General features: G+C 41.4%; 1 protein-coding gene across 1 annotated transcript in view; it reads right to left on the bottom strand.

Annotated features, from left to right (window-relative positions):
* The window catches only part of LOC137345309 (NACHT, LRR and PYD domains-containing protein 3-like), a 70,517-nt gene extending 68,632 nt beyond the window's left edge, over positions 1 to 1,885 (bottom strand). The window contains exon 1 of the mRNA XM_068008807.1: positions 1,768 to 1,885. Within this exon, the coding sequence (XP_067864908.1) occupies positions 1,768 to 1,831 (64 nt within the window). The 5' untranslated portion in view covers positions 1,832 to 1,885. The remainder of the gene's footprint in view (positions 1 to 1,767) is intronic.
* Between the last annotated feature and the right edge of the window lie 11,715 nt (positions 1,886 to 13,600).

Raw genomic sequence — 13,600 nt, 5'->3', positions numbered from 1 at the left:
GAGGAATGCGTTATGTCTAAGTGTGGTGTGAGGTTTTCAATATTTTAATAAGCAAATAAAATACCATGCTTTGTAATCTCGGGTATCAGCTATGTACACAGTGCTAGTTAGTTAATGGGAATTTCTTTTAGTTTAGTTGTTATACTAAAAGTCTTAGAACGTGAAATTCCATTGTGTAATTCTTTAAATTGGTCTGGGTGCTTAAATGTCATATTTTTAATGTCAATGGTCTTACTGAGGTCGTAACAGTAACTTTTTAAACACTGAGATGATGAGAGTGTTGATATGTGGAATATCGTAACGGGTTTTGCAATCTCAGGAAACACCAATAATATATAAGTACACATTGACAATTGTATACAATCATATTACCCCAACTACATGTGTGTCACACTGTGTATCTCCCCTCACCCGTGTGTTCAATTAAAACTATCAGTCAGCGTGTTTTTCTTTACCCACTGTGGAAAGGTAAAAGTGACTCAGTCAGATCAGTAATTTCTTCAAACTATAGCTGAAGTTATCTGCCGGCAACAATTTAGAATCATATCTGAGACCTTGTAAAATTCAGTTACCTACTGTTTCATTCACTAACACTGGGATAATAAATACACAACAACAAATTACATTTTCACAGCACTTTAAACATCGGAAACCATCCCAAAGCACTTCACAGAATCCAGATCAGACAAAAGATGGGCGCTGAATAAAGGGTGTCGAACGAGGGGTGGACAAAAGATTGGTGAATTCACTCATTTTTAAGGAGTGTCCAAATCGAGGAGAGGGAGGTGTAGAGGTTTAGGTGGGAATTGCAGAGCAGAGATCCGGGTCAGCAGAAGGTGTGACCACCATAGTTGGGGAGAAGAGAGGGTGAAATATACAAGACACCAGACTAAGAGGAATCGAGCGTTCTCAGAGGGTGTCTTGTTGGGCTGGAGGAGGAAGGAGATCATGAATGGAGTTAACCAGAAAGATGAAAATCTATTCTGTAATGATCAGTACAAAAGCAAAATAGTGCAGATGCTGGAAATCTGAAATAAAAACAGAAAATGCTGGAAATGCTCAGCAGGTCAGGGAGCATTTCTGAAGAGAAAATCAGAGTTAACTTTTCAGCTCTGTGACCCCTTTGTTTTTGTCTCCACAGATGCTGCCTGACCTGCTGAGTATTCCCAGCAGTTTCTGTTTTTGTATATAAAGATTATTGATGGGACCTCCTACCTGTTAGTAATTCAGGCAGTTAATTATTTTAAGCTTAATCATCAGGATCCTCCTATCTGTGTGAAAGACGGTTTTCAGCCCTGAACCACTTGGCATCTAAAACATTCCTGAAGTTTGTTTCTCTCTGGAGTCTGTTTCTATTCAGTCAGTTTGACAAATGATCTCATTAACATGAACTTATTTCAGTAAAAACACAAGTCCCTGCTCCATTCTCAGCTCATTCACATCCATTCCTAACTGTCTGAAACTGACAAACTGACATTGCTGTGTTAAACAATGATTCATTGTAATAATGAATCAGGAACAAGTTCTCTCTCGGAAGTTACTCCTATTCTGTGACTGGATTGCGTTCATTCCAGCCTCAAGTAACTATAGGCTGATTTTCCAGGTGGTTGGCAGAGAGGGATAATTTGCCAGTGCAAATGTGTTAATAGTTTACTGAGCTGAACTTTGTGTCTGGTCTGAACTTCTGATCCCGCCTTTGATCAGTTAAATTAAAATGTACCGGCAAATGAACAGTTCAGTGAGTCAAAAAGATAAAAGAAAATGTACCAGGTTTAACACAGCAAGGAAGGACAAGGTTCCCAACGCTGTCTGTCTGAACTGTGAATGCCATCAGTCGGAAGGAGGCGCCTCTGGACCAGAATGTGTTGAATCCCCAGAGTTCTTTTTTTTCCTGCCTTCTGATTCACAATCACTCTTCAAATGTACCTGTGGGTAGACTACTGGAGCCCAGTAGGGTTTAACCCTGATATCCCTGGTTTAAAATGTACTACTTCAGTCACTGTGTGAGCCCACAGCTGCAGAAAAGCTGCATCCCTGGCAGCCAGGCAATGCAACAGGCTTTAGAGAGGAAGAAACAAGAGAGAAATGAAAGAGTAAATACACAAATGAGACTTTGCTGCTACATGAACCTCACCTTGATGAAGCAGGAAGTTTTTATCTCTTTATTTACATGTGGATGTTGAAAGCTCCATCCTAGTTATACTGAAATAACCAATCAGGCAGAAGTTCCTTGTTTGATTTTAACAAATTACAAACTGTGAATTTGATCTGATCCTTATTCTGTGAGATTCCGAGCTCCGGCCTCTGTGTGAAAATGCTTCCTGCCCTCAGGATGGATTTCAACTCAACTATTCCTCATTTGCTTCAGAACAGGGAAAGGCCTTTCTAGTGAAACTGAATCCAACCAGTTTGACAACTTGTGGCTAATTCAGCTGTGAACAACCTCAGTTATAATTTATTTTATCTCTTCTTCTTCCAGGGAAATGCAATGAAACAGACAAATGGTGAGAAATAAATTGTTACATTTCCATCTGGAAGATTGTTTGCTAAAATTCCTATTGAATTCCTGAGGTTTGCAGTTTGAGCCAGGGACTAGTGTCTTGTCTGTGAGCCAGTCCTCCATAACTTGTCGATCAAGAATCAGTCCAACTCGGCCATGAATATATTCAATGACCCAGCCTCCATTGCTCTCTGGGGTCGTGAATTCTAAAGATGAACAACCCTCTGAGAGAAGAAATTGCTTCTCATCTCCGTCTTCAATGGGAAACCCCTTATTTTTAAACTGTGCCACCTAGTTCTAGATACCACAAGACGGGAAACATCTGAAATCTAAAATACACACAAGATTCACTCAATCCTGTGTGTTTTGAGACAGAAACTGATCTCACTTCATAATTGATTGCTCGGCCTCATGCTGGATAATTGTATCGGTGGTCAGGCTCTGCCAGTCTCATTCTCACCATTTCCTGCCTTACTTGTAACCTTTGTGTACTGCCTACAGGACCAGTGTTTCTCAGAGTAAATTGGACTTTCTCTTACCTTTCTCTCCAGTTGATCTAGGACAGCTCTTTGAATGGGAAGGGTTCTCTCTGGTTGGTGCTCTCACAATCCTGTGCTGGTTCACCTGCTGTTGTTCCTCAGTCTAAAATCCCTGTTTACCTCCAGCTGTGCACCTTTCTCATCACTCCGTCATTCACCAGGAGATCTAATTATGGCAGGGCTGAAAATTAGAATAACATTGTTTCCTTCAAGATAAATGCAATATTCATTTGTTCTCTAATGTTTAGTAATAAAGGTAACAAACTTAAATACAATAAATATTTCATTGAATAAACAACCTCAAGTAGCTGTGCTCCAACAATCCAGGTCTCAACAAAGCCGCAGCCACAAGATGTGAGAAATTAATTCTTCAGTCCCTGGTTCGATGGATCGTGCATTCCACGTGTTTCAATAGTCACTCCCTGGGTAGAGGCAGCTCATTCTCCATGTCTCGATTTTCAGTCCCCAGTTACTAACAGTTCAGCCCCCATGTCTCAAGGTTCAGTCCCCAGTTAGTAACAGTTCATTCCCCATGTCTCAAGGTTCAGTCCCCAGTTAGTAACAGTTCATTCTCCATGTGTCAAGGTTCAGTCCCCAGTTATAGACAATGCTTGCAGTGAAGAAGTAAAATTGGAAGCCATCAGTAATGAACTTGCTTTTCTTTTACGATGAATGGTAATTTACATGCACAACTGGACAATATACGTATACATGTCTGGAATAAAATATCTATGAGTGAAAATTAGAATCAGTAACTGAATGATTTAAAGTAGATTGTGTAATTAAATACAGCCTACTCTTAGTCTGAAGAGAAATCAAATCACTACCTTTAGAAATATGAACAGTCCTTGGGGAATTGGAGTTTGTGGATTTATCGGGATCACTCTTGAGATACAATAGATATGATTGGGGAATTGGAGTTTGAGGATTTATCGGAATCACTCTCGAGATAAAATAGATGTGATTGGGGAATTGGAGTTTGAGGATTTATCAGGATCACTCTCGAGATACAATAGATGTGATTGGGGAATTGGAGTTTGAGGATTTATCGGAATCACTCTCGAGATAAAATAGATGTGATTGGGGAATTGGAGTTTGAGGATTTATCGGAATCACTCTCGAGATAAAATAGATGTGATTGAGGAATTGGAGTTTGAGGATTTATCGGGATCATTCTCGAGATACAATAGATGTGATTGGGGAATTGGAGTTTGAGGATTTATCGGGATCACTCTCGAGATACAATAGATGTGATTGGGGAATTGGAGTTTGAGGATTTATCGGAATCACTCTCGGGATACAATAGATGTGATTGGGGAATTGGAGCTTGAGGATTTATCGGGATCACTCTCGGGATACAATAGATGTGATTGGGGAATTGGAGCTTGAGGATTTATCAGGATCACTCTCGGGATACAATAGATGTGATTGGGCAATTGGAGTTTGAGGATTTATCGGGATCACTCTCGGGATACAATAGTTGTGATTGGGGAATTGGAGTTTGAGGATTTATCGGGATCACTGTCGAGATACAATAGATGTGATTGGGGAATTGGAGTTTGAGGATTTATCGGGATCACTCTCGAGATACAATAGATGTGATTGGGGAATTGGAGTTTGAGGATTTATTGGGATCACTCTCGGGATACAATAGTTATGATTAAGGAATTGGAGTTTGAGGATTTATCGGGATCACTGTCGAGATACAATAGATGTGATTGAGGAATTGGAGTTTGAAGATTAAATGGAGTAATAAATTCTTTATGAAGGATAGAATCCCTTCAATCTTTGGGTGCTTGTATAAATGGGTCAGTATAGATCAATAGGTTACTGACCGACTTCATCTACAGAAACCTTCTTTACTGATCCATGATGAATTATTTGGAGATAAATTCCGGGACATTTAATTTACCTAAACAGATATTTAACTGAAGCTGTATACAATTGGTGACTGAGGTGGAGCACGCTCACTGCCAATACTGAGCCAGAACTCTGCATCAATTAATGATCCTCAGTTAGTCCGCTCCTCCTATTGCCTACAGATTGACAGCTCCTCCCATCAATCCGCAATCCGCGGAGCCCAAAGCCCCGCTCACACCTTTGATCAGCACTGTGTTACGTAGCTCTTATTTTATCCTTTCTTGGGATGTGGTCATTGTGGTCATGGCCAGCATTTATTTCACATCCCTAATTGCCCTTGCGAATGTGGTGGTGAGCCGTCTTCATAAACTGCTGCAGTCCATGTGGTGTAGGTACATCCACAGTGCTGTGAGGCAGGGAGTTCCAGGATGTTGACCCAGTGACAGTGAAGGAATGGCGATAGAATTCCAAGTCATAATGATGTGTGACACTTGCAGATGGCAGTGTTCTCATGCATCTGCAGCCCTAGTCCTTGTAGGTGGTAGAAGTAATGGGTCTGGAAGGTACTGTCAAAGGAGCCTTGGCAAGTTGCTGTACTGCATCTTGCAGATGGTACACACTGCTACTATTGTGTGCTGGTGGTGGAGGGAGTGAATGCTTAAGGTTGTGGATGGGGTGCTGATGATTCAGGCTGCTTTATCCTGTATAGCGTTGAGTTTCTTGGGTGTTGTTGGGAGCTTCACTCAGCTGAGAATAACATCTGTCATAGGGCAAATGTTTGAAGCTATTATTAAAAATGTTATAGCAGGTCATTTCGAAAAATTCAACGTAATCAGGCAGAGTCAACATGGTTTTGTGAAAGGGAAATCATGTTTAACCAATTTACTGGAGTTCTTTGAAGAAGTAACATGTGTTGTGGATAAAGGGGAACCGGTGGATATACTGTACTTAGATTTCCAGAAGGCATTTAATAAGGTGCTACATCAAAGGTTATTGTGGAAAATAAAAGCTCACTGTGTGGAGGAGTGGGGTGGGGGTGGCGGTGGGTAACATATTGGCATGGATAGAAGATTGGCTTGCTAACAGGAAACAGAGAGTAGGCAGAAATTGGTCATTTTCTGGTTGGCAAGATGTAATGAGCATGTGCCACAGGGATCAGTGCTGGGGCCTCAACTTTTTGCAATTTGTATAATTGACTTGGCTGAATGGACCGAAGGTGTGGTTATCAAATTTGCTGTTGACATAAAGAAAGGTAGGAAAATAAGTTGTGAAGAGAACATAAGGAGGCTACAAAGGGATATCGATAAGTTACGTGAGTGGCTAAAGATCTGACAAATGGAGTATAATGTGGAAAAATGTGAAATTGCCATTTTGACAGGAAGAATAAAAAAGAAGCATATTATCTAGATGGTGAGAGATTGCAGAGCTCTGAGGTGCAGTGGGATCTGGGTGTCCTAGTGCATGAATCACTAAAGGTTAGTATGAGGGAAAACACGTAATTAGGAAAGCTAATAGAACGTTATCATTTATTGTGAGGGGAATTGAATACATAAGTAGGGAGGTTATGCTTCAGTTATACAGGGCATTGTTGAGACCACATCTGGAGTAATGTGTACAGTATTGGTCTCCTTATTTAAGTAAGGATGGAAATGCATTGGAAGCAGTTCAGAGAAGGTTTACTAGACTAATACCTGGAATGAGCGGGTTGTCTTATGAGAAAAGGGTGAACAGGCCAGGCTGGAGTTTAGAAGAATAAAGGGCGACTTGATTGAAACATATAAGATTCTGAGGGGTCTTGACAGCGTGGATGTAGGAAGGATGTTTCCTCTTGTGGAAGAATCTAGAACTAAGGGTCACTGTTTAGAAATAAGAGGTCACCCATTTAAGACAGAGATGAGGAGAGGGTTGTGGAATTTTGGAACTCTCTTCCTCAAAAGGCAGTGGAAGGAATGTCTTTGAATATTTTTAAGACAGAGGTAGATAGATTCTTGATAAGCAAAGGAGTGAAATGTTATCGGGGGTAGACGGGAATGTGGAGTTGAGGTTACAATCAGATCAGCCATGATCTTGTTGAATGACAGAGCAGGTTCGAGGGGCCGAGTGACCTACTCCTGCTCTTATTTCATATGTTTGTACGTTTATCCCCGTGGGGGATGCAGCAATGGTAATGTCAGTAAATGCCAAGGGGAGATGGTTAGTTTCTCCCTTCCTGGAGATGCTCTTTGCCCAGCACTTGTGTGGCATGAATGTTACTTGCCACTAGAGCATGGCTTCCCGACCCAAAACAGACAGGACCCGATGACGTGTCGGGGTCGGGTCGGGTCGGGTTGCTCTTCCGGGTCTGACATTCGGGCTCGGGTCGGTTCGCACCAGGTCGGACACACACTAACACTGTCACAGCCTTGTGTTACAATTGTGAGTGAAACATTGGAAACCGCAGATCTTTTGAAGTGTGCTTCCTACTCTGCTTGGTATTTCAATTTACTGTGTACTAATCAATAAACGGTTCTTGCGTACATTGTAGCAGAACTCAGCCCAGGCTCATAATTATCCGGTTAGCCCTTTCTTGCCCTTTCCTGATTTTAGGGGTGTTGAAAGTCCTGGCCGTTTTAATCTTAATGAAATATTTACAATGTAATCAGTTGCTGCAGTGTTATGTAATAAGATGTTTTTAATGAGTTCTATTTTTCATTGGCACAAATTTAACCTTTTTGTGTTTTGGTTTATCTCTTGGTTTTCCTTCGCGCTTTGAATACTTGGTGACAAAAGCAGTTTAACAGCTTCAATCTGCATTAATAGGAACTTGGCCCTTTTCTTTAATTGCACAGTTTGCAAATGAATTGACTGCGTCCCGTTAGGGGTTGGTAAGACTTCTCGTGCCTGCCTCAAAACATATTGTACTGAATAAAGAAAGTAAAGGAGGCTTGTGAGGTAAATTAAGAGATTTAAAGCGGAAAGACAACAAATTAGGCTTTGAATTTGGAATATATTTAATTAATTGTCAGACCTGATAAATCGCTGTTTTTAGTTTAATGTGGCCTCAGTGTTTATGAAATTAAGAGGCATTTTTCATATAAAAATCTGGGCATTGGTGCTTAACAGTTGATATAATTCTGAACATATTTTAATTTCTTAATTCATTAGATGCCGCTAAATAAGAAGCAGTCGTAAATCAGTTAATTTTTTTTTTGCAAAATCTGACCTACTGGATTAAAATATTAAATCAAGAAGAGTCATTTCAAAGATTACTAGACTAGTAATCCAGAGGCCTGGACTCGATCCAGTGACAGCCAGAACGTCAAGGCAGGAAACACTCTGCACTAGTCTGCAGTGAGTGATTCTATCGAAGGTATAATATAGGAATGTATATTTTATAATAATTAATCTCTCAGTACCTTCCTGGTCTCTGCATCTCAGCTGCTCACTGGATAAACTTACAGCAACTATTTCAACCTGTAAAGCAGGAGTCTAGGTAATGTATAATGATATTTTCTGAGCCTTCGGGCAATGCTGTGTTTATTTTAAGCAATACAGATACTGGTACAGTGTGGGACAACCTGTCTGGACACAACTCCATGGGTTTCTGTTTAACTATTGACCAAACAATCACTAACTTCTATGGTAACAATCTTCGGCTCACCTCCTCCAGCACGTGGCTCCAATCTTAATGTACTTTTTAAACAACCTTTCATGTCCAGTTACGGTTTTTGTTGCTTATCTGCAAAAGTTTTTTGGAGCAATATGTTGTGGAACCAACCAGAGAGCAAGCTATTCTAGATTTGGTGTTGTGTAATGAGGTGGGATTAATAAATGATCTCATTGTTATGGATCCTCCACGGAAAAGTGATCATAGAATGCTAGAATTTCAAATTCAGTTTGAGGGCGAGAAGCTGGAGTCCCACACGCGCATTCTGGAGTTAAACAAAGGTAATTATAAAGGTATGACGACAGATTTGGCCCTAGTGGACTGGACAGGAAGACTACAAGGTAGGACAGTTGGCGAGCAGCGGCAGATGTTTAAGGAGATATTCAATTTATCCCAAGTAAAATATATTCCAGGGAGGAAGTAAGATTCGAAGAGGGGGAAAAACATCCATGGCTAAGCAAGGAAGTTAAGGATAACATAAAGACAAAAACTGAGGCATACCATATTGCAAAGGCCAGTGGCAGGCTGGGAGATTGGGAAATTTTTAAAGATCAACAAAGGGTTCCCAAAAATGTAATAAAAAGAGCAAAGGTAAATTATGAAAGAAAACTGGCGCAAAATATAAAAACGGATAACAAAAGCTTCTATAAGCATATAAAAGGGAAGAGAGTAGCTAAAGTGAATGTTGGTCCTTTGGAGGATGAGACTGGGGAGTTAATAGAAGGGAACACAGAAATGGCAGAGACACTAAATCAATATTTTGCTTCTGTTTTCACGGTGGAGGACACTAGTACCATCCCAATGGTACAGGTAATGTAGAGGTTTTAGAAAAGGAGGAACTTAGAACAATCATCATCACTAGAGAAAAAGTAATGAGCAAACTATTGGGGTTGAAGGCAGACAAGTCCCCAGGGCCTGATAGCCTACATCCTAGGGCCTTAAAGGAAGTGGCAATGGAGATAGTGGATCCATTGGTTATAATATTCCGAAATTCTTTGGATACGGGAAAGATTCCAGTGGATTGGAAAAAATCTAATGTAACTCCTTTATTCAAAAAGGGAGGGAGGCAGAAAGTAGGAAACTATAGACCAGTTAGTGTAACATCTTTCGTTGGGAAATTGTTAGAATCCATTATGAAGGAAGTAATGACAGGATATTTAGAAAGTCAAAACGCAATCCATCAGAGTCAGCATGAAAGACCTGGACATCATTCAGGCTTGGTCTTTATGAAGGGTATATCGCGTTTGACCAATTTGCTAGAGTTCTTCAAAGCTGTAACAAGCAAAGTTGATAATGGGGATCCTGTAGATGTAGTTTATCTGGACTTCCAGAAGGCATTTGATAAGGTGCTGCACAAAAGGTTAATACACAAGGTAAGATCAGATGGGGTTGGGGCAATTTATTAGCTTGGATAAAGGATTAGCTAACCAACAGAAAACAGAAGTCAGGATAAATGGGTCTTTTTCTGGTTGGCAAGATGTAACTAGTGGGGTGCACAAGGTTCGGTCCTCGGGCCCCAAATATTCACGGTCTATATAAATGACTTGGATGAGAGAAGGTACTATAGCCAAATTTGCAGATGACACTAAAATAGGTGGGTCAGTAAGTTGCAATAAAGAAATAAGAAATCTACAAATGGATATGGATAGATTAGATAAATGGGCCAAAATTTGGCAGATGGATTTTAACGTGGATAAGTGTGATGCTATCCATTTTGGTCGGAAGAATAGAAAGGCAAATTATTATCTAAATGGAGAGAAACTTCAGAGTACTTCAGTGCAGAGGGATCTGGTGCCCTCATGCATGAATCGCAGAAAACTAGTTTGCAGGTACAGCAGGTGATAAGGAAAGCAAATGGAATTTTGGCATTTATTGCTTAAGGAATAGAGTATAAAAGTAGGGAAGTGTTACTACAATGGTACAAGGCATTAGTGAGATCGCACCTGGAGTATTGCATACAGTTTTGGTCCCCTTACTTGAGAAAGGATGCAGTTGCATTGGAGGCAGTTCAGAGGAGGTTCACTAGATTGATTCCAGAGATGGGGGGTTTGTCGTATGAAAAGAGATTGAGCAGTTTAGGCCTTTACTCTCTGGAGTTTAGAAGAATGAGAGGAGATCTAATTGAGGTATATAGGATGATTAAGGGGATTGACAAAGTATACGTAGAGAGGATGTTTCCTCTGGTGGGGCAATCTAGAACGAGAGGTCATAGTTTTAGGATAAGGGGTAGCAGATTTAGAACAGAGATGAGAAATTACTTCTCTCAATGGGCTGTGAGTCTGTGGGATTCACGACCCCAGAGTGCGGTGGATGCCAGGACATTGAGTAAATTTAAGGAGGAGATGGACAGATTTTTAATTAGTAAAGGGTTGAAGGGTTACGGAGAACGGGCAGGAAAGTGGAGTTGAGGCCGAGATCAGATCAGCCATGATCGTATTGGATGGCCGAGCAGGCTCGAGGAGCTGAATTGCCAACTCCTGCTCCGAGTTCTTATGTTCTTAAAAAGTGAAAAACGGAAGCTAGGTTAACTGAACATTCCGGTGATCGGTTCGGGTCCAACGCGGGAAAGAATGAAAGGACTCAGGCCCGGTCGGGCTCAGGTCGGATGTGGTTCTGTCGGGCTCGGATTGGGTTTCATTTGCAGACCCGAGCAGGCCTTTACTTTCCACTTACCAGCCCAAGCCTGAATGATGTCCAGGTCTTTCTGTCGTGGAGAGAGATGCAGCTGCTGACAGAACACCTGCGCAGGTTCAACCATTATGGCCCACAGTGCAACTCGAGGGTCACAATACTGAGCTGTTAACTCTGTTTCACTCTGCATAGATGCTGCAGGACCTGCTGAGTCTTTCCAACATTTTCTGGTTATTATTTTGTTTACAATCACTAGCAGAGCGGCCAGGCTCAAACACAGTCTGGCTTCCTCGAACACTCTGGACTTCCTGCACACGCACACTATTCCTCCCTGCTGGTAATCCAAGCATTTCCAGTGACATAACCAAAAACAGAAAATGTTGGAAATTCTCAGCAGGTCAGACAGCATCTGTGGAGAGAACAGCAGAGTTAACGTTTCAGGTCAATGATCTTTCATCAGAATCCAATTCACAGGAAGTATTAATAAACAAAATCTCACTAAGTCTTGATAAAAGATGTAGGTGTTAAGGAGCGTCTACAGGGAGGAGAGAGGTAGAGAGGAGGAAAGGTTTTGGGAGGGAATTCCAGAGTTTAGGACCTAGGCATCTGAAGACACTGCCCCAATGGTGAAAATCTGGTATGCAACATAATTTGAGGAGTGCAGGCATCTCAGAGGATTGTAGGGCTGGAGGAGATTACAGAGATAGAGAGGAGTGAGACCAGGGAGGGATATGAATGAAAAAGACAATTTTTAAATCGCAGCTTTGCTGGACAGGGAGCCAATGTCGGTCAGTGAGCACAGGGCTGATTGGTGAAGGGGACAAGCTGTGTATTAAAATACAGGCAGCAGAGTTTTGGATAAGCTGAAGATTATGGAGGACCAAGCTGGTATTCTGACCAGGAGACCACTGAAATACTTGAGTCGAGAAGTAACAACGATAAGGATGAATGTTTCAGCAGCAGATGAGCTAAAGCAGTAGCAGAGGTCGCCGATGTTAAGAAGATGAAAATAAGCTGTCATGGTGATGCAGAGTATGTGTGGTCAGAAACTCAATTCAGGGTCAAAATGGAAACCGAGGTTGGAAACAGTTCGACTCGGCCTCAGACAGTTGTTGGGGAGCGGGTTGGTGCCAGTGACCAGAGAACAGAATTTACATCATGGCCGAAGACAATGGTTTAGGTCTCCCCAATATTTATTTAATTCAAGTAAACTTATGCTCATCAAATACTGCTTGTCAGACAAGCCATGTGAAAAATCTATGGCCAGAGTGAGAAGAGAAACCTTTGACAGTGAGTGAAGATGATTCTCTGGTTACTATTGTTTCAAGAGCATTGGAACCAGGAGAGGATCATCCCACCCAGTTAGACAACAGAGGAGAGGCGTTGTAGGAGGATGGTGTAGTCAACCATGTCAAAATCTGCAGACTGGTCATAGAGGAACTTTGAACAAACAAACACAGTCACAGAGGATATCATTTGTAACTTTGATAAGGGCCTGCATCTGTGCTGTGGTTTGGGCAGAAACCTGATTGGCGGTCGCTCAAACATGGTGTTCCTGGAAAGATGGCCATGCATTGTAGATGTGACAACACATTCATGAGCTTGACAGGAAAGAGAGTTTGGAGATAGGATGGTAGTTTGCAACGACAGAGGGATCATGGGTGTTTTTGTTGATGAGAGGGTAATGACAACAGAAGCAGAGGAGGACAGTTCCTGAAGAGAGGAAGCCATTAACAATATCAACTCACATGGGGACTAGGAAGGGAAGGGGGTGGTTATTTAAATATATTGGGAGAATTATTTAAATAATTACAGAAGTAGCTGCAGGCACGTAGACTCATCTGAATCCCAGATGGAAAATATGAGGGGAAAACTGTATAAAAATTGATGTATCCATTTCTCTACAGTAAAGCACAATGATTGTTCTCATATAATTGCTGGTCTGGTCACTATCCTGATTCCAGCCCCAGAATCGACGGATAAGTCAGTGTTGTGGGTTCTGCAGGTAATGAACATACAATGGGTAAAGATCAGTTGCACAATGCAGTCTTCATCCTGATAAGCTTCGTCCTCCCCACCCTATTCTCTGGCACAGGGCTGAATCTGAATCGCACACTGTCCCATTCAGATTGGATTGTCCTGATCCTTTAACTAAAGTCATTAAAATTAATTGCATATACAATGACTAAACTGCCCCCAAACTGTTCAGAAGACCCCACACTGAAACCATGTTCTGTAGCTGGAATCAAATCTTTATCCTGAATTCGGTATAAACGGGCAGAGATAGCTATAATGGACAAAGATTGTGGTTAGTTTATTGGGATCACACTTCATAGAGAAGGGTAAAGTGAACCATCTGATTTAACACAGTATTTATTTGGAATTATCTTCCCTTTAGATCATGAGCTGCTTTTTGGAGCCGTT

Source organism: Heterodontus francisci, chromosome 28, assembly GCF_036365525.1.
Source record: "Heterodontus francisci isolate sHetFra1 chromosome 28, sHetFra1.hap1, whole genome shotgun sequence".
Taxonomy (NCBI): Eukaryota; Metazoa; Chordata; class Chondrichthyes; order Heterodontiformes; family Heterodontidae; genus Heterodontus; species Heterodontus francisci.
The sequence above is the reverse complement of the archived record's forward strand: the minus strand, read 5'-3'. Positions and strand labels throughout refer to the sequence as shown.